General features: G+C 38.1%; 1 protein-coding gene across 1 annotated transcript in view; it reads left to right on the forward strand.

Annotated features, from left to right (window-relative positions):
* Rbl1 (RB transcriptional corepressor like 1) overlaps positions 1 to 23,228 on the forward strand; it is a 59,125-nt gene extending 35,897 nt beyond the window's left edge. The window contains exons 16-22 of the mRNA XM_048440882.3: positions 1,612 to 1,823; positions 4,856 to 5,032; positions 6,862 to 6,933; positions 7,779 to 7,857; positions 12,144 to 12,292; positions 18,893 to 19,057; positions 21,332 to 23,228. Of these exons, the coding sequence (XP_048296839.3) occupies positions 1,612 to 1,823; positions 4,856 to 5,032; positions 6,862 to 6,933; positions 7,779 to 7,857; positions 12,144 to 12,292; positions 18,893 to 19,057; positions 21,332 to 21,502 (1,025 nt within the window). The 3' untranslated portion in view covers positions 21,503 to 23,228. The remainder of the gene's footprint in view (positions 1 to 1,611; positions 1,824 to 4,855; positions 5,033 to 6,861; positions 6,934 to 7,778; positions 7,858 to 12,143; positions 12,293 to 18,892; positions 19,058 to 21,331) is intronic.
* The last annotated feature ends 3,526 nt before the right edge of the window (positions 23,229 to 26,754 follow it).

A 26,754-nucleotide genomic window follows, 5' to 3' on the forward strand; every position in this document is an offset into this window, starting at 1 on the left:
ATTTTTATTTTATGTGCATAAGAGTTTTGCCTACATGCTTGTCTATGCTCCATGTGCATGCCTGATGCCCACAGAGGCCAGAAGAGGATATCAGATGCTCCTGGAACTAGAGTACAGGTGGTTGTGAGCCACCATGTGAATGCTGGGAACTGTACGTTGGCTCCTCTGTGGGGGCAGCAAATGCTCTTATTGAGCCATCTCTTCAGCCCCAGTATTTTATTCTTAAGCCAAAATTCTTTTGTTTTCCTTTAACTGACCCTATATTTTAGGGCAGTTAAAAATTCACTGCAGAATTGAGAAGAAGAAGAAGAGAGATTTCTCATGCATTTCCTGTCATCATCCCTGCTCTCTCCCACAGCCTCTGAAAGCACCAAAATTACATCAGGCCTGCATGGTTCTCAGAATCAGTGAGCCTACATTGGTGCATCACCACCCAAAGCCCAGAGCTTACATTAAGATTCACCCTTGGGGGCTGGAGAGATGGCTCAGTGGTTAAGAGCATTGCCTGCTCTTCCCAAGGTCCTGAGTTCAATTCCCAGCAACCACATGGTGGCTCACAACCATCTGTAATGGGGTCTGGTGCCCTCTTCTGACCTGCAGGCATACACACAGGCAGAATATTGTATACATAATAAAATAAATAAATAAATAAATAAATAAATAAATAAATAAAAAAGATTCACCGCATTTTGATAATATATAATGACATGTGTCTGCCTTCATAGTAGCATACACAATAGTCTTACTGCCTAAAAGTATTCAGTCCTCCACTTCTTCTTTTGTTTTGAATCTATATACTATTTTTCAAATTTTCACATTTTATAAATTTATAACCCTTTTTGTTAGAATTTACTTTATTATCTGAGCTTTATAAATTAATGTACATGGGGAGATTTTTATTTTTAATTAAAGGCACCTTAAGTGCACAAAAGAGTAAAATTTACTTTTTAAAATATTAAAGTAGGACCAGTAAGATGGCTCATCAACTGAAGGATCTTTCCTACAAGCCTGACAACCCAAGTTCAGCCCCCAGAACCCACATGGCAGAAGGAGAGAGTGACTGCTACAGATTGTCCTCTAATTCCACACACATCATGGCATATATTCACACTCCTCTCCATAAACAAAATAAATAATTGATGTTTTTAAAAGTTTTAATTGTTATATAAAAACATCATAGGTACATATAAACTAAAGGGCAAAGGGGTTTTTGGTTGTCTATCTTTTTTGAGACAGGGCCTCTGTACTCATCGTGTAGCATGGGCTAGCCTCAAGTTCTCAGCAATCCTCCTGCCTTAGACTTGCAAGTATAGAGATTATAGGCATAAGACATCAACCCTCCTACTCAAATTTGTTTCTTTAAATAAAATTAAGTATAAAAATAGCAAAATGAAACATGATCTTGTTTCAGAAAGAGAAAAACAAAACTTCATTTCCAGCATGTAGTTACTATGTTACAGCATATAACTGTAGCATATGCTGCCTTCTTTTCTAACATATCCCTGTGCCTTTTTATACACAGACATACATATGTATATATAAAGTGACAGCTTTACTACTGGGAACATTCAGCTTATATCTCAAACTGAGAACTCTTGCTTGTGCATTCAGGTGTTGCCAATGATGCTGGAGAGATCACACTGGTTCCTATTTCCATGAATACAACTCAGGAGTCCAAAGCTGAGAGCCCTGTATCACTAACTGCCCAGTCATTAATTGGTGCTTCTCCAAAACAGACCCATCTGACTAAAGTCCAAGACGCTCATCTGACTGGAATAAGCAAACCAAAGAGAACTGGATCCTTAGCACTATTTTATAGAAAGGTATGTGTTCGTATAGCCTCAAGAAAAATTGAATACAGAGCAGTGTTGGCCTCTTAACTCCTTTAAAATACACACACACACACACACACACACACACACGCATAACCTAGAATTTGTTGCTTTAATTTTTAGGTATACAGTTTGGTGTTAGATACACTCACATTATACAGCCTTTGCCACTGTCCATCTCTAGAACTTTTCATCTTCCCTGTCTGAAACTCTTTACTCATCAAAGAGGAAACCACTGTTTCTTCCTGCTCTTGGGCACTCACCGTTCTGTTTTTTTGTCTCTGAATCTGACTACCTATTTGAAAGGTGTCCTATTTAGTGAAGTCACACAATGGTTTGTCTTTGTTGATTGGCTTATTTCACTGAGCGCACCTCCAGCATTCATCTGTGTGACAGCATATGTGGGAATTTCTGTTTGTTTTTTTTTAAATACTTATTTATTTATTTATTTATTTATTATGTATACAATATTCTGTCTGTGTGTATGCCTGCAGACCAGAAGAGGGCACCAGACCCCATTACAGATGGTTGTGAGCCACCATGTGGTTGCTGGGAATTGAACTCAGGACCTTTGGAAGAGCAGGCAATGCTCTTAACCTCTGAGCCATCTCTCCAGCCCGGGAATTTCTGTTTTTAAACGGAATGAATAACAACAGTTCTGTGTATATATGCCACAGTTTGTTTATCTACTCATCTGTTGGTGGATGTTTGGGTCATTACTGCTTTTTGCTAGTATCAGTAGTGCTTCTATAAACATTGGCATTGAGTCTCTGCTTTCAGTTCGAGTCTAGAAGTGGGATAGTAATTCAGTATTTAATGTGTCAGGAGCCATGGGCCAGAGGACAACCTTAGCCTATGTGCCATTCACTTTTTTTTTGAGAGCCTCTCACTGATCTGGAATTCCCAGGAAAGCTAGGCTGGCTGGTAAGCAAGTCTCAGGGATTCCCATTGACTCTACCTCCCTAACACTGGAATTACAAATACTTACCACCATACTTTGTTTGTTTGTTTGTTTGTTTTAAATATTTATTTATTTATTATGTATACAATATTCTGTCTGTGTGTATGTCTGCAAGCCAGAAGACGGCACCAGACCTCATTACAGATGGTTGTGAGCCACCATGTGGTTGCCAGGAATTGAACTCAGGACCTTTGGAAGAGCAGGCAATGCTCTTAACCACTGAGCCATCTCTCCAGCCCTTGTTTGTTTGTTTTAAAAAAAAAAGTTAATCTGTGCACTGAACCCAAATTCTCATGCTAGTACTGCAAGCACTTTAGTGACTTGAGCTATTGTATGTCTCCAGCCCTCAATATTTGTTTAGACAACTGCCATTCTGTTTTCTGCAATGACTACACCACTTTACAGTCTTAGTACCAATGTACGTGGTCTCTTTATAAACACGGGGGTTTTTTTTGGTTTTTGGTTTTTGGTTTTTTTTTTAGTAGTGAGAAATACATGAACTTTATTGAAAGTGCAATGAAACATGTTAAAAGCTTAAAAGAAAGGGGAAACTAAGACACCGCCCCTTAAACCCAGGAACAGGAACAAAAAAAGGTCTCTTTTTAGATATTGTAGTGAAAAACTTGGTTCATCTTGCTGTTTTACTTTCTCAGTGGTGTCACTGGACTTAACCTCCAGTTTTCATGAAGATCTGCATGGTCAGTAATAGAAGCATCAGTCCTCACAGAAGAGAAGCAGTGGAACTCACCGTTTTCTTTTTATAAATAAGAGACATGACTGTTGAGTAATAATTCATCATAGTTTGGATGTTTATTTCCTTTTTTGTGGACTGGGGTACTGAGTATTGAACCAGGGCATTGTATATTCATTTTTATTTTACATTTAAATTGTTTTTATGTATGTAGGTCTTTTGCCTGCATGTATATCTGTGTACCATACTTGTGCAGTGCCCCCAGAGGCCAGAAAAGGGATCAGATCCTTTGTTAATGGAGTTATAACCCTGGTTGTTATTGACTGCCATGTGGCTGTTGGGATTTGAACTCCAGTCCTTTGGAAGAATAGTCAGTGATCTTAACCACTGAGCTATCTCTGACTTGGATTTTGGAATCTCTGTGCTTACTAATATTAAGTAATTTATTGTCATTCTGTATATCTTTACATAATGTCTGTTCTACCTTTCATTGGATTTTTATGATTATTACAGGAGTCCTTTCTGGATATTTTTTTATCAGATTCGTGATTTTTCAGATATTTTTTCTTCCACAGGAGTTGTTTTTTTCTTTGATTATATTCTTTGATGCATAAAAATTCCTAATTTTGACCAGTTTTTTTTCTTTTCAATATGTATATATGCATATGCATGGAAGCCAGAGATTAATGTTGGATGTCTTCCTCAATCACTCCCTACCTTATTTTAAAAATATGTTTACTTAGGGGATGGCGAAATGGCTCAGTAGTTAAGAGAACTGGCTGCTCTACCAGAAGACCCAGGTTCAATTCCCACCACCCAGGTACTGGCTCACAACAGGCTAACTACAATTCCAGGGACTCTGGCACTCTTTTGTGGCCGCCTCAGGCACCAGGCACACTAAACCATGGAGCCATCTCTCTAACCCCAGGAGACTTGTTTTTGTTTTGTTTTGTTTTTAGTAGTTTTGCTTCCTGAGTTATTTTCAGGCTCAGGAAAGTTCAGATCTTTACTACCTGGCATATTAAACCTTCCAGCAATTTTACTTCAACCCAAAGAGAACACACAGGGGCTCTGAACACTTGAAAAAGTTGGAAGTCATAATAATTATGATGCAGGTAAACCATATCTTTACTTTTTGTTACTTTACATGGTGGCATTTAGAGTAATAGGCATGATCTTTTTTGAGAATTTTGCTTTCGTCTATACTCTATTCAGCAGCGAACTAATGCTATAAAACAGGAAATTTAGATGATTTGGTAATTAACAGCCTGCCTGTTTTTTTAACCTTGGCCTATAAGCCCATATTCATGGTAAGACATAAAAACTTGAGAAATGATTTGTTTTATAATAATGTGTTTTCTTCTATCTTAGGTCTATCATTTGGCAAGTGTGCGCTTACGTGATTTATGTTTAAAACTTGATGTTTCTAATGAGTTACGAAGGAAGATTTGGACATGTTTTGAATTCACTTTAGTTCACTGCCCTGATTTAATGAAAGATCGGCATTTGGATCAGCTCCTTCTGTGTGCCTTTTACATCATGGCGAAAGTATGTATAGGATGGGAGAAGGTCTTTGCCCTAGTTGCCTTAACTTGAAGCATCTATAAAAAGTTGTTGAATTTGATCCTTAGTTTTTCCTTTTTTGCTACAAACAATATTGCTTACCATAATTAAATAATATCAAGCTACTACATTGTCTGGACTGTCTTATAAGTTTCATAATAATCAGTTTTTCCACTTAATAAGACTATAGTTTGCTTTGGACCAGTGAGATAACACAGTGGATAAAGGTGCTTGCCACATAAGCCTGATAGCCTGAATTTGATTTCTGGTACCCACAATGGAAGGGGAGAAAGGGAAAACTGACTTCTGAACATTGCTCTCTGATCTTTACACATGTGTCAGATGTGCTCCTGAGTTCGCATACACACCATCATTATCACAAATGAAATTCTAAGTCTTTAAAAAAGAATACACTGGTTTAAAGAAATTGGGAACTGTGACTAGCACATTTCCCCCTCTGCCTGTGACATCTCTGATATAAAACTTAAAAGGAAAGTGAGCATTACATTTAGATGAGTAAAGCCCAGAACTGAAAGTCATTTGGCTAAAATTACCCAGTAAGTGACAACACAGGTCCTCTTCATTCATGATCTGGTGTAGGATGCCTCTGTTCTATATTGCCTTTCTTTGATTTACATCATGCAGCTTTGCAAATAGTTTTTGCTTTTAGTTGCTACACCATGTTTTAGGTCACAAAATAACCTATCTTGCTTATTTCTTAAAAGTTGGACATATATGAGAAATATTTATTTATAACTTCTATTTTGACAATATATTGGCCAAACTAGCAATTTTATCCAATGTATATAATTTTAAGACTGGATTTTTAAGCGTTTGAGGCAAAGGGTATGTTTTCAAACTCTTGTGACCTTCCTGTCTAGTACCTCTTTAAAATTGATATATAGGAGCTAGAAAAATGGCTCAGTGGATCTGAGTACTGCTTGCTCTTCAGAATAACCTGGATTCAATTTTCAGCACCCACATGGCTGTTTACAACCTCCTGTAACTCTAGTTCTAGGGGATCTCATATCTTCTTCTGGCTTCCTTGGTCCCCAGACATGCATTTGGAACATAGACATTCACACAGGCAAAACACACATACATATAAAATTTTAAAAAAATCTCTGTACAAAGTGTTGATAAATGCCTTTAACTAAAATCATTTGTGTTTTTCCAGAAATCTGTCAGAATTGAGGCTTTTCCACTTCTAAGTCATCATTATAGAAAATGGGTTCAGTGCTAATGGACAGTGAATGGATTAGGGAAGGATTAATTGAAGCCGATGTTGTGATAGCAGATAACTGAATGGATTCCTCTTTGGGTCACTGATCTGTTTCCTTTCCTTAGACCTTCTGTGACTTCTAAGTATTAGAACCCCTTGCAAACTGTCTTAAAACCTTCAAATCTAATTCCACAAAAGCTACACAGTTCTTTCATTTCTGTCCAATAGTAGGCAGTTAATTTCCTTTTTAAAAAGTACTTAAAAGTAATAAAGCCAGAGACTGCAAGGGGGTTAGCAGGTCTGTGTTTTCTTCTGCTGTTTTTTGTAAAAATTCATTTTCAATATAGTTCTATCATACTAGTTCTAGTGCTTTTTGATTAATGAAACTGGTAACTGTGTCCCCACAGGCCACAAAGCCTGAACTTTAAAGGTAGCAAAAATCATAAATGTATGTGGTTTTTAGTCATGGATTGGCCTGGGGTTAATGGCTTTCTGCAAGACTGCTCTCAACAACAAGCTATAATTGAAGTTTTTGTTCAGAGCCATTTTTCTTTCAATAGCAATTGATATTTGTAATTTTTATTTTCCCTAGGTAACAAAAGAAGAAAGAACTTTTCAAGAAATAATGAAAAGTTATAGGAATCAGCCCCAAGCTAATAGTCATGTGAGTTACATTATTTTTCCTACTGTCCAAAAATAGATTTTTGTGCCATTTCCTTGCTGACCAGTCATAAGAAGTAGTTGTGTGATAGTTTTACTATAGTTTGGATATTCTGGTTAGTGGATGCCAGTAATTGCAAGAAATACTTTTGTTAAAGGATCGTGTAAATCGAAGCCAGGAAATCTGACTCTTTCTTATTCATCCATATCATGCATATATTCTCACAAATCCTGGGGTAACTGCTGTTCATTTTAGGAGGAGACATTTTTCACTAGAAAACCTAGCAAAAGATATATATATATATATATATATATATATATATATATATATATATATTATATAATAATAATAATAATTCATTATTTTTTTGTTGGGTTTTATTTTGTTTTGGTTTTTTGAGACAGTCTCATGTAGCTCTAGCTGGCCAGGAACTAACTATATGGACCAGGTTGGACTCACATTCACCAAGATCCTCCTGTCTTTGCCTCCTGAGTGCTGGGATTAAAAGTGTGCACCACCACACTTGACTAGTAATAATCTGTCTTCCTTCCTTCCTTCCTTGTTTATTTGTTTTGTTTTGTTATTTCAAGACAGGGTTTCTCTGTGTAGCCTTGGCTGTCCTGAAACTTGCTCTGTAGACCAGGCTGCCCTTGAACTCATAGAGATCAGCCTACCTCTGCCTCCCAAGTGCTGAGATTAAAGGCATGCACCACCACTGCCCGGCCAATTTTAACTCCTGATAGTAACAACCCATCTGAGAATTATTTAGCTGACTTTATTTTACTATTGTTTGGATTTTAAATTGTATCTCTTTGTGACTGAATGATCCTTCCCCCTCTGGCTTGTAGGTGTATAGGAGTGTTCTCTTGAAAAGTATTCCAAGAGAAGTTGTGACATACAGTGGTGATTGTGAAATGACAGATGGTGGTAAGCTATCCAACTTAATATGCTATACCTAATAAATCTTTGACTGCAGTATAGTACGTGTCAGACGTGGACTCATAATGTAGGAGAAATGAGCAATGCTCTCTCACTGTTTTTAAAGATTTGTTTATTTGCATGTGTGTCAGAGAAAGAGAGAGAGAGACTGACTGACTGATTGTAGGTACCTGTGGAGGCCAGAAGAAGGTGTTGGGATTCCCTAAAATGGTGTTACAGGCATTTATAATCTGTCTAATGTGGATGCTGGGAACCAAACTGTCTTCTGCAAGCAGTGAAAGTACATGCCTTTAACTGGTCTATCTCTCCAACCCCCACATCCCGTTTATTTTCTCACATTTCTGGAGATTAAACCAAAGTCTTAAGCATGTTAGGCAAGCACTCTACCATTGCACTGCACTCTCAGACCTAAAGACAATTTTTAAATTGCACAACACTGTATCACTATAGTGTTGGGTTGGTTAGTGTTGATTGTCAACTCGACAAGATCTGGAATCACCTAGTAAGCCGCCAGACATGATTATGAGGGATTGTCATAAGGAGATTCATTGAAGTGGGCAAAGAAAAGCAGCAGCACAGTTTCCTGAGGTGGGGTCCTAAACTGCATGAGGAAGCTGAGTGTGTACACCCATCATTCTCTGTATCTGATTGTGGGTGCAGCGTGACCTGCTGCCTGAACTTCCTGTTGTGATGGACTATACCCTTGACCATGTAGAAAAACAAAGCCATTCTCCTTAAGTGCTTTCAGAATATTGTCTCACAGCAGCAGGAAGGGTTAACAAAGACGGTGTACCAGGATTTAAACTTTGACAGTCTCAGTCAACAGTCCCATTGTGCTAACTTTTTGTGGCAGCAACATACCTGAGAGAAACCATTTAAAAGAAGGAAAGAAAGACAAGATGGGTTCAGAGTTATTGTTCCATGGTCAACTGACTTCATTATTTCTGGGTTGTCAGGAGACAAACATCACAGTGGGTAACAGCAGAAAGGAAATGGGAGGGCCTTGGGACTGACTATAACTAAAGGCCCACCCCCCCCCAGGACTTTTCTCCTTTAACTAGGTCTCCTAAAATTGTTACTGCCTCCCAAAATAATGCCACCTGCTGGGAGTCAAGGTTTTAACTGTGAGCCTATGGGAGACATTTCAGGTGTAAACCATTTAATAATCTTTCAGAATTTGACTATTCAAGATTTATAGGCCACATTTACTTCTTTTTACTTAAGCATATTATTCCTGAGGTAGTGCGAAATACATAAAAGTATAAACCAGGAGGAACAGCAAAAGACCCTGGATTCCTTACCTATTTTGTGGACTTTGTTTGCTTTTGTTTTTTGAGACAAGAGTGCTAGCCCAGGTTGATCTCACACTTCTTGTGGATCAGAGGATGACCTTGCAATTCTGATTCTTCCATCTCCTGAGCACTGGGTTTAAATGTTTGTGGCACCATGCAGTTTATGGGGTGCTGAGAATTGAATCCAGGACTTGGCATATGCTAGACAAACACTCCACTAACTGAGTTACAGCTGTACCCCAGAAATTACCTTTGAAAAAGCATATCCAGGGACTGGAGAGATGACTTAGTGGTCAAGAGTGCAAACTGAGCAGGCGGTGGTGGTGCACGCCTTCATTCCCAGCACTCGGGAGGCAGAGGTAGATGGATCTCTGTGAATTCAAGGCCAGCCTGGTCTACAAGAGCTAGTTGAGGACAGGCTCCAAAGCTACACAGAGAAACCTTGTCTCAGAAAGCCAAAAAAAAAAAAAAAAAAGTAAAAAAGAGTAGTGCAGACTGTTCTTGCAGACCCACACAGCTGTCCAGCAGCCACCTCACTGGCCCTGCCTTCTACGTCTTTAAACAGCAGGAATTACAGCCTGTCTTCTCAATCTAAAGACTAATGGCAGTCTGTACAGATGCACCAGCTGCATTCATTGAACAGTCCCTTAAGCTGGACGTAGATTTCCCTAACGTTCCCCAAACAGTCCCCATGAGACACAGTACTGCTCCCCTTATGTTCTTTCCTCAAATGTTGCTATATCATCCTGGAATGTAGAACTGTGTGTCTTCTCATAACCGTGGGACGGTTTTTCTTCTTCTTTTCCACTTGCACTTTAAATCCTTGGAAAAAATTCAAACCAAAGATCCAAGCTAAAATATTCATATGTTTTCCTATAACACTGAAATTTATAATTTAATGAAATCATTAAATAAGTGCAGTTGATTCATGTGATAAGATTGACCTATAACAGATATTACCAAGTTTCTGCATTTATTTTCTGTTACTATAACAAGACACCTGAGACTGTATAGTTAAGAAAAAAACAGAAATTTATATCATAACTTCTAAAAGTTGAAAAGCTCAAGGTTGAGGGATCATTTCTGGTAAAGGCCTTTTGTTGATGGGGAAGATTCTGCAAGAGTCTGAAGTTGTGCAGGGTACTGTGTGGCAAAAGGAGCATCTCCAACGGCAGAGCCAGTAGGCAATTTGTTTATTTTGTTCTATTTTAATGAGTGTAACCTTGGGGTTTTTGTTTTGTCTTGTTTTTAACTTTTTAAATATGTATAGATGCTGCACATCTATGTACCACTTACATGTAGTGCCCTTGGAGGTCAGAAAAGGGTATCAGATCCCCTGGAACTGGGTGGACTGTGAGCCACCATGTGGGTGCTGGAAACTAAACCCAGGTCCTCTGCAAGAGCAAGAAGTGCTTTTAACCATTGAGCTATCTCTCTAGCCTCTGTCTATTTGGTTTTAAAGTTGTTTTTTTTTTTTAAAGAACTTTTATATATGTGTACAGGTGCCCATGGAGGTCAGAAGAGCACTTTACCAGAATGAGCAGGCCCTGGCTTTAACCCTTAGCACTTTGCTATGGGAGATGACATCCAAATTGGGTCTGAGACCCCTTTGGAGGTTCCCAGGGGTTGCATAGCCCTGAACTGTTTCAGTTTTCTGGTTTCCTAAGATGAAGGCATGTTTCAGCCTTGCTGAAAATAGCTCATTTTGATATGCTGAATTTCTTTTAATTGGCATTGGATTCTTCACTACTGTAAAGAAAAAGGCCAGGCATGGTGATGCACACCTTACTCCCAACACTTGGGAGGCAGAGGCCAGTGAATCTCTATGAGCTTGAGGCCAGTCTGGTCTGCAGAGCTGGTTCTAGAGCAGCCAGGGCTGTTACACAGAAAAACCCTGTTTGTGGGTAGTGGAGTGGGGAGACAAAGAGAAAGAAAGAGAGAGGGGGTGAGAGGGAGGGGTGATTCCTATACAAGTAGTTTACAATGAGTAAACTAAAGCTCTGCCTGAGATAAGAATCTATTCCAGAGTGACACCAGCAAACAGGAAACAATCAGGAAGTCACCTTGGGCAAACTTAAGAGTTCCTATTATGCAAGAAAAAACAAAAGCCCTATAATATGTGGCCAGTTGTGGTAGCTCATGCCTAAATTCAACACTGTGGAAGCTGAGGCAGGAAGATAGCTGCAAGTTTGAGGTTATCTTCTACTAAGGAATAAGACTGTCTCAAAAACAAACAAACACTACTACTTACTTGCTTTGCATTTGCAAAAAAAGATAAACTCAAACAATTCATCTTGATTTTCTTTCATTTTTTGAGCCAGGGTCTCACTATGTAACCCTAACTGGCCTGAAACTCTTATGTGCTGCCATGAAAGGTGTGTGCTACCATATCTGGCTCATTTTGCTTCTTTCTTAACCTATGAATTTATGCCTTGCCTTTTTAGAGTCATTCTACCTTCTTCAGACAACCAGTATAAGCATCTACAGGCCTTCTTGTACTCCAAGGTTCAGGATTTTTTTTTTTTTTTTTTTTTACTGCCACACATTTGAAGAGTAGTTTAAGACCTAATCAGATCTGGTTCCCCTTTAATAAAGGCCAGCAGGGACACTGAGCTCAAAAGCTGCTCTTATGAAATGTGTTTTCTGAACTTCTACTAGAGAAAAGAGTGCACATTCAGACCACACAATTGCATTTTCTACATTCTAATTAGATTTTTTTATTAACAATGTCTCAGAATATATCCCAGGCTACCTTGGACTCTTGATTCTCCGACTTCAGCATTCCAGTTGCTGGGATTACAGGCATGTGCCACTACACTCCCTGTTTCATTTGTAAAGTGTGCAGATAGATTTTTCTAAAACTATTAATTGCTTTTTACAAGGATTTGTATTTTTTTTTTAATTTTGTTAGAAGGAATGTAATCCAAGTCGCTAATATAATATTATGGCATACCTATCACAATAATAAATTCTTCTTAACAGACATAGAAGATGCCACAAAGACACCCAACTGTTTCAGTGAACCAGTGAAAGAGGAAAGAGGTGATCTTATCAAATTTTACAATACAATATATGTAGGAAGAGTGAAGTCATTTGCATTGAAGTATGACTTGTCCAATCAAGACCATATAGTAAGTTTTAAAAAATAATTTATTTATTTTATTTGTATTGGCATTTTGGCTGCATGTATGTTTATAAGGTTGTCAGACCTTGGAATTACAGACAGTAGTGAGTTGCCATGTGACTGTTGGGACTTGAACCCAGGTCCTTAGGAAGAGCAGTCAGTGTTCTTAACCACCGAGCAATCTCTCCAACCTTTGAACATAAATATTTTTGGTCTCTTCTTCAGCCATGGCAGATTGTTTTGCCGGGTACAGTAATTTATGTCATGGACTTTTTAGAACTTTTGAGTGCATTTCTCCAGGCTCATCTGGCTTTCAAAGTTTCTGTTGGGAAGTTAGCTATTATTCTGATGTTTTTCTTTTATATATAACTTGTATTTTTTTCTCTCTTTCAGCTTTCTGGTGTGTATATCTAATTAGTCTTATCAATAAAAACCAGGAGTCAAATATCAGAGTAAAAATCTGAAAGATCAGAGAAGCAGGGGAGCAGCAGCCAGTTGCTTCCTACCCTTACTGTTCCTCTGTCCAAAAAGACCTTGATTCCCTCTATACCCCACCTTATCACCTCCTGTCTCCTCTCTGTATAGTCCTCTAGACCTCTGTGGTTAAATAGTGACTAGCTCCGCCCTCTGACTCAAAGCAAGCTTTATTTGTCAGAACACAAACAAAATATCACAACATTTTCCCATTTTTGTCTAAATAAAAAGCGAAGGTTTTAACTAACACTGAAAAACTATATACAATAACTATATACAATTATATACATGGAATAATTACATTAATAATGTCTAGTCCATAGCATTTGACAAATTCAGAGAAAATACTCCATTATCTATCCTATCTTGGTGAGTCCAAAGTGTTGTACCTAATATACTTTTTATCCTAACTTGCTTTACCAACCCCAAACTATCCTTTTATGTCTCTCAACCTTATATATTTTATACCTCTTTTGTGAGTTTCTTTTCTGAGTCTAGTAACAAGGAAAATTATAACTATGTAGTGAAGTACATAGTGATTAATAAAAACTCAGAGACAGATATTAGGGTTCAACTTGAAGACCAGAAAAGCAAAGCAGTCAACCACTGGCTCTTAACTCAACCTGAAAATGGTTATCCTGCCTCCGGGAAATCTCAGAATGAGACAGATTGAGAACTGTCTCTTCCCATCTTAAAATCTTCTCTAATATTGGGATTATGGGCATACACCACTACTGCATGGTTTCTGGGATTAAAGATGTGTGTCATTGCTGCCTGGTCTGTAAGGTTGGCAAGTGTGGCTGTTTTACTTTTCTGATCCTAAGGCAAGCTTTAAAAAAAAAAAAAAAATGAAATGCCATTACACTTTTCCTTTTTATCTAAAATAAAAAAGAAGGCTATAACTAATATGAGAAAAACTATATACAGTAAGTACAGTAACTAAATATAGGCAATAAATACATCAACAATGCCCAGTCCATTTGCGTTTGACAAATTCAGAGATAATATTCCATAGCTATTCTATCTTAGGTGAGTCCTAAATCTTGTACCTAATTTACTTTCTATCATAACTTGCTTTCTGTATCAGGTAAATAAGGAGAACTATAATTATCTAGTCTTCAGCTCCCTCAGAGATCCAAAAAGGAAATAATATTAACTGAGTAAGCAGAATGTGCAGGCAGTGACTTCCAAAAAGTGTGAGTAATGACAGAAACAGCTGACTGCCTGGACTGTCATCCAGAGTTCCTCTGTAGCATTGGGGCATCCATCTTCAGTTTACAGACCTAGAATATCCGACAGATTTTTCTGTGAAGCAGGATTTTTGAAGGACTTTCTTACCTTGTCTTGGCAAAGTTCAGCAATCATTTTCTTTTGTGTCCTGCTTGTTCAGTTTGGACAGTTTACTGTCGTCAATCAAGGCAAGGGCAGTATCTTGCCCAGTGGTTAACTTTTGCTACAAAGAAAGTCAACTCCATATAGAGTCTCTTTGATGCCCATCATCTTCTCTGAAGTAGATTAGTACTGCTAGGAGCAGACATGTCTCATTCTCATTAAAAAAGGAAAAGAACCTATGTTATTAAAACATTTTTAATGCCATATTCTGTAGACCTCTGAAGTGTTTGAAGACTACCTGTCTATCTAAAATATATCTCTGTTTAAGCTAGAAAACATATCTAACTTGACTATATGTTTGGTGACTAGCTACTAACCTGCATTTCTTTATTATCCTAAATAATTTGTAACAATAACTTTCAAGGACTAGAAATTTGCATTACACTGATAAATGAGCTGTATAGGTACATTGAACAAGAGTAGAAACGTGTACAGTATATTCTAACAAAAATAATCTTAAATTTATATCAATATGCAAAATTATCTTAAAGCAGAGTAGAAACATTATATATAGAGTATAAGAAAAATAACCTCAAATTTGTATCAAAATACAAAAATTCATGTCAATGTGAAATATTTAAGACTAGTAGTTTCCTTTTTGATTTAAAAGTTGATTCAACAATCTACCCTTTTATCCTATTTCTCTTATCTCCCCTTTTTTCTTTTCCCTTTTTTTTTTTTTTTTTATTTTTGAGACAGGGTTTCTCTGTGCAACTTTGGAACCTATCCTGGAACTCGCTCTGTAGACCAGGTGGGCCTCAAGCTCAAAGAGATTCCCCCTGCCTTTACTTCCTAAGTGCTGGGATTAAAGGCTTGCACCATCTCCCTCTTCCCATTTTTCTTTTTAGAACAAAATCCCTTAATCTAATCTCCTTTGTTCAGCTTTTTTCCTCACCATGACCAATAACAGCTTATAATCAAACCCTCTAAATAATGACAAATGTCCATAACCCACTGAATAACCAAAACCCGCCCACCCTACCTTTTGGGAATGTGGGCCTCATATCCTTTAAATTGCTTCCTGCTGTTTGGGGGAAATGGCATCTTTAGTGGACCCTGCCACAAAAATTGGGATAATTGGCAAGTCCTGGGAGAGCTAACTGTATCATTGTTGTCCAGTCTCTATAATGGGAAAATTCAGGGCTTATCTCAAGTTCTGGCTAGAGTAGTCTATGAGGCTGGAAATTGTCCTGAGCAGTTTATAGTCTAAAGCCGATCTTTGAGTGATTTGTCAGTTTAGTGGCATTACCAAAGTTCTAGTGGAATCATCATTGTGGGGCCCTGTCCTCATTTTGGAGACTTCAGAAGTCACTGTAAGGTATGGTCATGGTTCACTTAGAAAGCTTAAAACATTTGAAATGTTCTAATAGTAGATCTCAAAAAGGTTAAAGGACCACAATTTGTTATGTATATCCAGAGTGCTGAAACTTAATTCCTAGTTACCTGATGTTCAAACTCAAAATGATGTACAGGAAACTAGATGAAGCTTTTTTCTAGAATTAGTACTCTACATAACTATTAATACCATGACAAAAAGTTAAAGTGTGTGTGTGTGTTGGGTTGTTTTGTTTTTTGGTTTTTTGATTGGTTGTTTGTTTTCAAGACAGAGTTTCTCTGTGTAAAAGTCCTGGCTGTCCTGGAACTCACTTTGTAGACTAGACTGGCCTTGACCTCACTGAGATCCGCCTGTTCTTCCTCCCAAGTGCTGGAATTGGCATGCACCACCACCACTTAGCAAATTTTATAAATTTTGAGATAATATTTATGCCTTAATAAGTTTTAAAGAGTCAAAATAAAACTAAAGAATTATGCAATTAGTGGTAGTAGAATAGTTCCTTAATTTTGGTTTTCCTTCTTTCCCATCAAGTGGCTCTTCTGACATGAGACAGAGATTCTGGATTTTCCATTTTACAAGCGTGCTTGGGTTTAGAGAAGGAGAGAGCCACGCTCCAACTCTAAAGCTGCTTTATTTTTAATTGAACTAAGACTACAAAAAGACCATTTGTATTTTATGCTTATAGAGAACAGCAGAAACATTTGGGATGATTTATAAAATTTTATCCTGTTAGAAATGTTTTCTGTGTTTTTGTTTTGTTTTGTTTCTGTTTTTTTCAAGACAGGGTTTCTCTGTAGCTTTGGAGCCAGTCCTGGAACTAGCTCTTGTAGACCATGCTGGCCTTGAATTCACAGAGATCCACCTGCCTCTGCCTCCCAAGTGCTGGGATTAAAGGTGTGCGCCACCACCACCCGGCTGTTAGAAATGTGATATGCCAATAGGCTAATTTACTCTTTTTCTTGGGACATTTTCTCTGGATGATTCGTAATTTTATTCACATGTCTCGTTTGTCCAGTGATCTTCAGATTCCTTGGCTGGATGCCTTCATTCTCTTGGAAAGACAAAAACAAAACCCTGCCCCAACCCTAACTTTGGGGAGTTTCCCTTTTGGCAAGTTTTATCTTATCAAATGAAAAGCATTTGTTAGTCTTATAAGTTAGTTGATGAACTATCACCTCTTCTAATCAAGAGGTCTCTCTTGTTCACATCTAATCTTTATGATATTTGCTTTATGGTTTCTCTTGAAATTTTTGTTTTATCTTCTTAAACTGTTCTATCATCCAGAGCAGTATGGTTTTCCAGGCATGAGGTCCTTTAATTTCTCTGGGAAGGAGTTTCGTCCACAGTGACAGGGAATGATTGGACCAAATTTGACATGCGGGCCTGTGAGAGGCCCCTCAAGGTGTTGCCAATGGCAAAGGGTTGCCTTGTCTGTCCCTTTTTAATCTATATTCATTTGTCCAATGTCAGACTTTGCTTCACCTTCTACATATTCCAGAAGTCAAGGGCCTTCTGTTTGAATTAGAAGAAGCATTGTTTCTGGGAATGCCCTGTCTACAATCCCTTTTTAGGTGTGCCACAATTAAAACACTTGACATTTGATTTTTCTTTAAGCCTCTGTAAATCACCTCCTTCCTATCCTATTTTGGTTATGAGATTCAATATTAACTGCATCTTGGATTCATTCCTCTGTGGATGATGATCTTGCCTTCAAAGGCCTAATTACCCTTTTGCATTGTGAATTAGCATTTTCAAAAGCCAAAGGCTCAATTACTATTTGTCTAGCTTCTGAATTTGATAACATTCTATTTACAGCTGAAGTCTCTCTCTGTAACAAGTCAGCAAAGGTTTCTTTTGGGCCCTGTGTAATATAACACAGCAGCTTTCATTCCTTTTTTCCCTGTGTATTTAGTGTGTTGATTATGATATGCCTTGGGGAATTTCTTTTCTGGTCTTGTCTGGTTGAGGTTCTGTGTGCTTCTTGTATCTGTATGGGTGTGTCTTTTCTTAGTTTGGGGAAGTTTTCTCTCATCTTGTTGAAGATGTAGTCTGTGCCATTGACCTACATTCTCTTCCTTCATCTGTGTCTCTAGTCAAAGATTTGGTTTTTTCATGGTTTACCATAGTTCCTGTATAATCCTTTTGTTGTGGGGTATACATCAGAGAAAACTGCTTAGACATGGGTTTAAGCCAATAAAAAAGCTTTATTAGCCAGCTGGCTACTATAGTGGGTGTTTGGGATCCCAAACCTTTCTCAGGGTGAGCTTTTAACCACAAAAACCATATCCTGGGTTGACATATGTCAGTTAATAGGAACAGTTAGCCAAAAGAGGAACCACAGAAACCTAAAAGCAAGGTTAGTGCTTTTAGAGACTTTTCCAGAACTATGGGCTTTGGTGGATTAGGTCTTGGTTTTAGTTTTGACAGGTGGTGTTGTCTGTGTACTGAGTTTTACAGCCTGAATGGTGTTTCCATCATGGAGTCAGTGGTGCTAAGGTCTGGGGCCTAACAAACATCTGGGACTCTGTTAACACCTTTATGTATTTTTAAAAACATTTTAATATTCTTTGTTTACATAATCTAATTCCTCTATTTTGTCTTTGAGGCCTGATAGTCTAGCATCTACTTGATCTGTTCTATTTGTCAGACTTTCCTCTGAATTTTCTAATTAGAATATTGAGTTTTTCAATTCTATTTTCAATTCAGCCTGAGCTTTCTTCAGTGTTTCTCTTTACTGAACCCAGTTTTCAAATCCTGGACTGCATTTGTCATTTCATTCAGCCTTTTTGTGATTTCTTGGGCATTACTTAGAAATGTCTTGTCTTTATGTTCATCTTTATCAGTCAATAAAACTTGGTTATGGTTTGTTTTTGTTTCTGTGGTGGTAAAAGGGTTGGTTTTTGTTTGTTTGTTTTTTTTTAATGATACTTGGAATTAAACGAGCCTCAAGTCCTGTTCTTACCTTCGTAGTATAAACACAGGAGTTCACATGTTCCTGGTTTACCATTTCTAGTAATTTGTCCCAATTGTTTGTTGTTTGTTTTTGTTTTGTTTTGTTTTGTTTTGGAAAGGCAGAGCCCAGACTAGCTTAGAACTGATATACTTCTGCCTCAGCTCCTGAGTACTGGCATTACAGACATGCCAGTGTGCCCTGCTTACCCGGATTTTTTAATCCGTTATAACTTTAATCTAGTTATAAGATTTCTCGGGTGATCCAAGAAAGTAAGTTTTAGCTTATCTCTTAATAGTTGATAGAAACAATGAGTAATAACCTTTTTTTTTTGCCTTTTTCAGTCATAAATAAGTTCTTAAAATGTAGTTATCTTTTAACAGAGAATTACTGTTATAAGGACAAAATTTTTTTAATTCTTTTGTCTTAAAAATATGACTTTTGGGTTATTTTAGATGGATGCTCCACCCCTCTCTCCTTTCCCACATATTAAGCAGCAGCCGGGCTCCCCACGTCGCATTTCCCAGCAGCACTCCATTTATGTTTCACCACACAAAAACGGATCCGGCCTCACCCCCAGGAGTGCTCTGCTGTACAAGTTCAATGGCAGCCCTTCTAAGGTAAAGTACATACACTCTTTGCTGTAGAACAGTTCATGTACATACTTGTTCAGTGTTGGATTTCAAGTTAGAATTTTCAAGTAACTGCAAAAGTTGGATTTCAAGTAACTTTACCTCTTAAAACTGACTTCAGTGGGCTGGAGAGATGGCTCAGAGGTTAAGAGCATTTCCTGCTCTTCCAAAGGTCCTGAGTTCAATTCCCAGCAACCACATGGTGGCTCACAACCAACTGTAATGGGGTCTGGCGCTCTCTTCTGGCCTGTCAGCATACACACAGACAGAATATTGTATACATAATAAATAAATAAATAAATAAAAAATTTTTAAAAAAAACTGACTTCAGTTTATCAATTCAGCATTCATTAATCTTTTTTTAAAATATTTATTTATTATGTATACAATATTCTGTCTGTGTGTATGCCTGCAGGCCAGAAGAGGGCACCAGACCTCATTACAGATGGTTGTGAGCCACCATGTGGCTGCTGGGAATTGAACTCAGGACCTTTGGAAGAGCAGGCAACGTTCCTAACCTCTGAGCCATCTCTCCAGCCCCCTCATTAATCTTTTTGTTACAAAGTTACCACTAATAAAATATAAACTACTAACTGTGGCATGCTTTGTATGACCAGAAACACTACTATTAAAGTAGGCATAATGGTCCATACCTGTAATCCCAGCACTCAGCTCTTGAGTTGCTTGAACAGTCTCAGAAGTGGGACTAAAGAGGGATTCTTGGACCTGTTGTTAGGGAGAGGATGTTTATTGGAAAGGTTGTTAACAACATGGACAGACACAATATTGTGTGGAATCACAAGAGCTAGCAGGCAGGTCCAGACACTGGGATACAGTTTCAGGAACCACTTCTTGTGTGCCTATAACATCAGAATCACCTGGGATGACTCACAGACACACACCCCCACACACCAGTCTTTACATTATCAGGATCCCCAGACAAGCAGTAAGCACATCTAAGTTTAAAAGCATTACTGTGTTAATCCAGGCTTAGCAGTGCCTCAGTCAGAGGAAAAAAAACCAAAACAGTAAATTGACTCAGAAGGCTAATGCCCTCCCACCAAGCCTGGTGACCTTAGTTATATCCCTGGGACCTATATGATAGAAGAGATGACTCATGCAAATTGTCCTTTGATGTCCACATATGTGCCCTGACATGTATTTGCCCCTCTAACAGAGACAAACACCAAAAAAATTTTTAAATATATAGTATATCTTATATACACATATGAATATGGTCACTGTATAATATATAGCATATAACATATAGTATATGATATAGTTTATCATATATACTATATAATGTGTTGTACTATATATAATATATGTTTTACGTGTGTGTGTGTGTCTCCACACTTTCAGAGGACCTAGGTTCAATTCCCAGCACCTCATGGTAGCTCACAACCATTTCTAATGCCAGTCTTGGAGGAATCTGACACTATTCTGGCCTCTGTGTGCACCAGGAGTTCACATGCTATATGTGCTGACAAAGCATTCATGCACATTAAAAAAAATCAATAATAAATGAAAAGATTTTAAAAACAAACAAGCATAAAATGTTGGTTGCAGCTGGTCAGAAAGTGTAGTGAGGAAAACTACTTGCTACACAATCTTTTTTTTTAAATATTTATTTATTTATTATGTATACAATATTCTGTCTATGTGTATGTCTGCAGGCCAGAAGAGGGCACCAGACCCCATTACAGATGGTTGTGAGCCACCATGTGGTTGCTGGGAATTGAACTCAGGACCTTTGGAAGAGCAGGCAGTGCTCTTAACCTCTGAGCCATCTCTCCAGCCCTTGCTACACAATCTTGATGTCTGAATTCTGTCTCAGAAACCCACCCTGGAGGGGAAGGACCAACTCCCAAAAGTTGTTCTCTGACCCCTGTACATGTCATGTCAATAATTTGCCCTATACACACACAACACACAAATAAATAAATACGACATGTACTGCTAGGCCCTATCTCAAAACATCTAACTCAGAAAGTGGATGGTAAAGCTTGTAGATTTGCATTTCTAGCATCAGCTTCTTGGTGCCTCTGCTCCCTCTATCTGGAGGCTCCATGTTGAGAACTACTGTTCAAAGGTACATCATCTTTTAAAACCACTCACGAAACTACCCGTTCAAAAGATAATCTCTATATCAGTGCTTGGGCTAGAGTAGAAGATAGAAAGGAGAAAGGCAGTTAACTTAGTTCATTACTTATCATTTCTCTTTTTTTTCTATCTTTTACACATGACCTCTTGTTTTTGTAGAGTTTGAAAGATATCAACAACATGATAAGGCAAGGTGATCAGAAAACCAAGAAGCGCATAATAGCCATCAGTGGAGATGCAGAATCACCTGCCAAACGTCTCTGCCAAGAGAATGATGATGTTTTACTCAAGCGATTACAAGATGTTGTCAGTGAAAGAGCAAATCACTAATGGCATTCCTTTTTCTGACCAAAGCACTTTGGTGTTGTTCTGGAGAAAGTTTGGGGGCTCCATCCTTCACACTTTTATCACTGGGTTATACCAAAACTTGCACCAAAAGCAAGTTGTGTTTTTTTAGAAACTTTTATTCAATATGTATCTGACAGACATGTATTTTCAGTTAGATTAGAAAAGAAAATTTAAGTGCCTTTATAAATATTAATATTTTTTAAAATTTTTGTTCCTTGGGTTACTTTTTAGGATGAATTAAGGAGAAACTATTTTTTAGTTTTCTTTTCAAAATGATCAGATGTCTTCTGTACTTTTTAATATGAGGTCAGTGAGTCTTTGAGATGCTTGTACTGTCTGCTCATGTCGAAGGCCAGGTTAGTGCCCACAATATGTGGGCTCAGTGATGCACCAGCCTGCCTTGGGCCCACTCTAGTAACTGCACATCAGGTACTACCAACATGCTAGGCTATCTGTCCCTTTGTCTTCTTCTTGTTAAGTTCAAGCAGCTTTGTACCAGAGTCCTGCACTCCCCCACTTGCTTTCCAGTCCTGAGCCCTCTTAGCCTGATGTTACAATGCAATGAAAGGGATATTTGTTCCATTTTTAAAACTACTATATAGTTTTGATTTTCGTGATATTACCTTAATTATTATATGTGATTGTACTCAGTCAGTTCTTAAAGTTGTATTATATGTGATTGTATTCGGTAGTTCTTAAAATAAGAAACTGTTTCTTAATCTAGTAGAATAAAATTCCGATAAATAAGAAATTAAATTTCATTAGTAAAGTAGCATTATGATAAAATCATTCATTCTTGTTGTGTACAGTGGGACATGCCTTTAATTCCAGCAGCACAGGAGAATTGCTGGGAATATGAGACCAGCCTGGCTATATAGCAGGTTCCAAAGGAACTTGGGCTACATAGCAAGATCCTTACTCAAAAAGATCAATTTTCATTCTCATTTATTTAATTTCCTGAAAACATTTGAAGCTTTCACATTAGTATCACTTAATGCCTTATAATCAGAGTGTTTCAGTTCAAGAACTCAACTTTTTCTTCCTATCTTACATCACTCTTTGTCCCGATAATTATGGTTTCTCGCATGTTTTCCACCGATGTTTAACTCCTGGAATCCCCTTGTTGATCTTTTCACACTGGAGGTACAGCCTTCTAAAGAATCAGGTCTTTAGTGTTCACCTTTTCTTGTGTGTTTCTAGAATCTGAGAGGATGGGAATAAGCCATTCTTACTTAATTTCTAGATGATGTGTCAGTATAAATATTTTAGCTGCAAACTTATTTTTTAAAATATAAAGTGTTAACCTGGCAGTCTAGCTCAACATAATGTTTAACTTTTCCAAAATTAATTAATTTGAATTAATTCAAGATTTGACTGCCAATTAATGATGAATGGTAACCAAACTTTATTTTTTAAATTTTAAAAGGAGATTTGGGTTATGTTTTGTTTTTCTGAAAATTGTATTCTTGTGTTTTGTGTAGTATCTACACATGTTGTAATAAGCCAAATAGTAGTCTGTCTTGAATCCTTGTACATATTTCTATGTAGCTATAACTACTGTATCACTTTCATTATTAATGTATAAAATATAAATGTGAATTTATTCAATGACTGTTTAAAAACTTCAGACATGTTTTTACCAATTTTCAGAACTTTGTATTAATGTACATAAAATAGTTAATAAAAATTAGAATTAAAAACTATTAAACTGTTGTACTTTTTATTGTATTACTAGAGATACTTGTGCAGCCATCTAAAATTCATGTCTTCGAGTTGGAGAGATGTCTCAGCTTTCAGAAGCACTGACTGCTCTTGTAGAATACCAGAACTTGGTTCCCAGCACCCACACTGGGTGGCTTATAACAGCCTATAACTCCAGTTCCAAAAGACCCAATGCTGTCTTCTAGCCTCCAAGGGCACCTGTGTGCATGTGTGTATACACTTACATATACACAGTGATGCTTTGAATGAGATGCCTTACACAGGCTCATGGGCCTCAATAGTTGGTCTCTAGTTGGTGGGACAGACCATTCAAAGGAAATTCCTAACATTCCCACCATTGTAGATAGAATCACCTGCCAGCACACACAAAGAGACCGAGTTTGCAAACTTGTGGAAGAATAAAGGCTCTTTGCTTTTACATACAGGACTTTGTCTCCAAGTTGGTTGTGGGGGGCTCCATGATCTGGGCATAACATTTGGGGGCTCGTTCTGGATTCCCCCAAGCTCAACCCTTCAGTTGGCCAGTAAGTTTTCTGTGTTTTTTTTTTAATTTTAATATTTATTTGTTTATTATGTATACAGTATTCTGTCTGCAGGCCAGAAGAGGACACCAGGCTTCATTACAGATGGTTGTGAGCCACCATATGGTTGCTGGGAATTGAACTCAGGACCTTTGGAAGAGCAGGCAATGCTCTTAACCGCTGAGCCATCTCTCCAGCCCCCTGGTTTTTTTTTTTTTTTTTGTATGCAAGTTTCATTTTATGTCTTTCTGTTTTGGATATCCTGTACATGGGCCCAGAATCTGTGAGAGCCTATAGACAATCTACATGGATGCTTGGAAAGATCATAGGTGGGGTACAGTGGCCTTCTGTATTTTGGAGATCAAGTCCTGTATGTAAAAGCAAAGAGCCTTTATTCTTCCACAAGTTGGGGTTGGGTTTTATAGTAGTAAAGGTGGGGGTGAGGTATTTCTAAGGTTCAGGACCCTGATTGGCTGACATTTGTCTAGGGGTGTCCTGGTGAAAAGCGATGAGTGTGTCCTGGTAGGTGATTCTATCTACAATGGTTGGAATGTTAGGAACTTCCTTTGGATGGTCTGTTCCTGGGCACTGCCAGCTTACGGCTTTTCCTGAAACCTGGTGCTGCCTGCTATGGCAGCCGTGCAGCCTGGGCCCCACAGTTTTTACTCTTGACTCTGTAGGACAGGCCCACCACCCAGCTCCCAAATAAATCACATGGAGGCTTATTCCTAGTTATAAATGTCTAGCTTTAACTTCGCTTGTTTTTTGCCAGCTTTTCTTGACTTATATTATCCCATCTACCTTTAGCCTCTGGGCTTTTCTCATTCTCTTACTTTGTAAATCTTACTCTTACTCCGTGGATTGCTGTGTAGCTGGATGGCTGGCACCTGATGTCCTCCTCCTCCTCCTCCTCTGGCTATTACTCTCCTCCCAGTTTTCTCCTTCTATTTATATTCTCTGCCATCCCCCACATCCTTTCTCCTGCCTCACTATTGGCCATTCAGATCTGACAGGCAAAGTATCACAGCTTTACAGAATTAAACAAATGCAATATAAACAAAAGTAACACACCTTAACATAATATTTCCCAACAAAAGGCATGTTTCACCACCCTCTGGCTACTAACTAACTCTTACATTTAAATTAAACTATATTTCTTAACTATGCTTTGCTATGTGGCTCATGGCCTGTTACTTCATTTTCTCTATATCCTGCTTCCTTGGTGGCTGGCTGGCATCTCCTCTGACTCTGACCTTCCCATCATTCTCCTCAAATGAAATGATTGTTTCATTTATAATTCCTGTCTGCCTACCAGCCAATCAGCTTCTTATTAAACCAATCCTCATGGCAAATCTTGAAGTGTACAAAAGAATTATTCCATAGCAGTGGGCATTGAAGTTTTCTATGCTCAGGATACCACCCACTGTCTAAGTTGACTTTTTGTTGCCTGCACAATGTAGTACTCTCAGCTCCAGCATCGCATCTGCCTGCACACCACCTTGCTCCCTCTCATGACAATAATGTACTGAACCTCTGAAACTGTAAGCCACCCCAATTATATATTTTTTATGAGTTGCTGTGGTCATGGTGTCTTTTCACAGCAATAGAAACCCTAACTAAGACAGAAGTTGGTACTGAGGATTGGGGTATTGCTGTGATGCTCGACCATGTTTTTATTTGGAATATGGTTTAGAAAAGCCGTGGAATGCTTTAAGCACTGCTTAATGGGCCATACTAGTAGGAGCATGGAAGACAGTGGTGCTGAGTGTGATTTGATGAACTGTGGGAATTAAGAGGTTTCAGAGAAGGCTGTTCATTAGTATGTGGCCTAGAGACTGATCTTGTGATATTTTGGTGAAGAAGTGGCTGCTTTTTGCCCTTGTCTGATGAGTCTGCATGAGGCTAAAGTGAAGAGTTTTGGATTAATTTTGTTGGCAAAGGAAATCTCAAAACAGCCTAGTATAGGCACTGTTGTGTGGATATTAGTGATAATGCTAATGAAGATTTTTAAAAGGAGCAAACTGACCAGGGTAAATTACAAAATGTAAATTTTGAGGAGAAAAAGAGCACCAGAAAGTAGAATGGATTTAAGTCCTATGTTGAAGGAGATAAACAGATTAAGAAATGAATAATGGCAATATCCCACCCAATTAAGTGTCCAACTGGTGAGAAGAAACTAGAGAAAAGTTTAGAGCCTGGTATGGTGGGACACTTTTAACCCTAGAACGTGGAAGGCAGAGGCTGACAGATCTTTGAGTTTTAGGCCAGCCTGGAATACAGATCCAGTTTCAGGACAACCATGCTTAGGCAGTGAAGGACAGAAAGCTAGTGAAGATGTAATTGAATGAGAGGGCCATGTTCCAGCCCCATCAAGTAGTGGAAATTGGCAACTTTAGCTACACGGTTTTGACTTTAGAGTTAAGGATAGAAGAAATAGGTTATGGAATTTGCCTCCATACCACCCACCATGGAGTGGGCCTTCTCCATTAATCACTAATAAAAAATAAATGCCCCAAGGCTTGCCTACAGCATGATCTCAATAAGGCTTTTTCTTAATTGAGGTTCCCCCCTCTCAAATGGCTTCAGCCTGTGTCAAGTTGACATAGAACTGGACACATCCAGCACATAGGTTCAGGAAATTCAAGATCATCTCTATAACAAGTTCAAACTGGAGACCAGCCTGGGCTACATGAGACCTTTCTTCAAAAAAAAAAAAAAAAAGGAAAGGGGCCAACAGCCAAGACATAGAACCACCTTAGATGCCCATCAACAGCTGAATGGATTTTTTTAAATTGGCATTTGTGCAATAGTATTTTATTTAGACATAAAAAAGTTAAGACCCACCCCTGCCAAAAAAAAAACCCATCAAAAACCTGAACTTATTGTTAAACATTCTTTATGACTAATAGACTGGTAAAAATAAAATACTTCAGTGATGTGGTGAGTTGAAATAATACAAGTTCACAGCCAAATTATCTCCTGCTCTCTCAG

The sequence above is a fragment of the Myodes glareolus genome, chromosome 10, assembly GCF_982192425.1.
Source record: "Myodes glareolus chromosome 10, mMyoGla1.1, whole genome shotgun sequence".
Classification (NCBI taxonomy): domain Eukaryota; kingdom Metazoa; phylum Chordata; class Mammalia; order Rodentia; family Cricetidae; genus Myodes; species Myodes glareolus.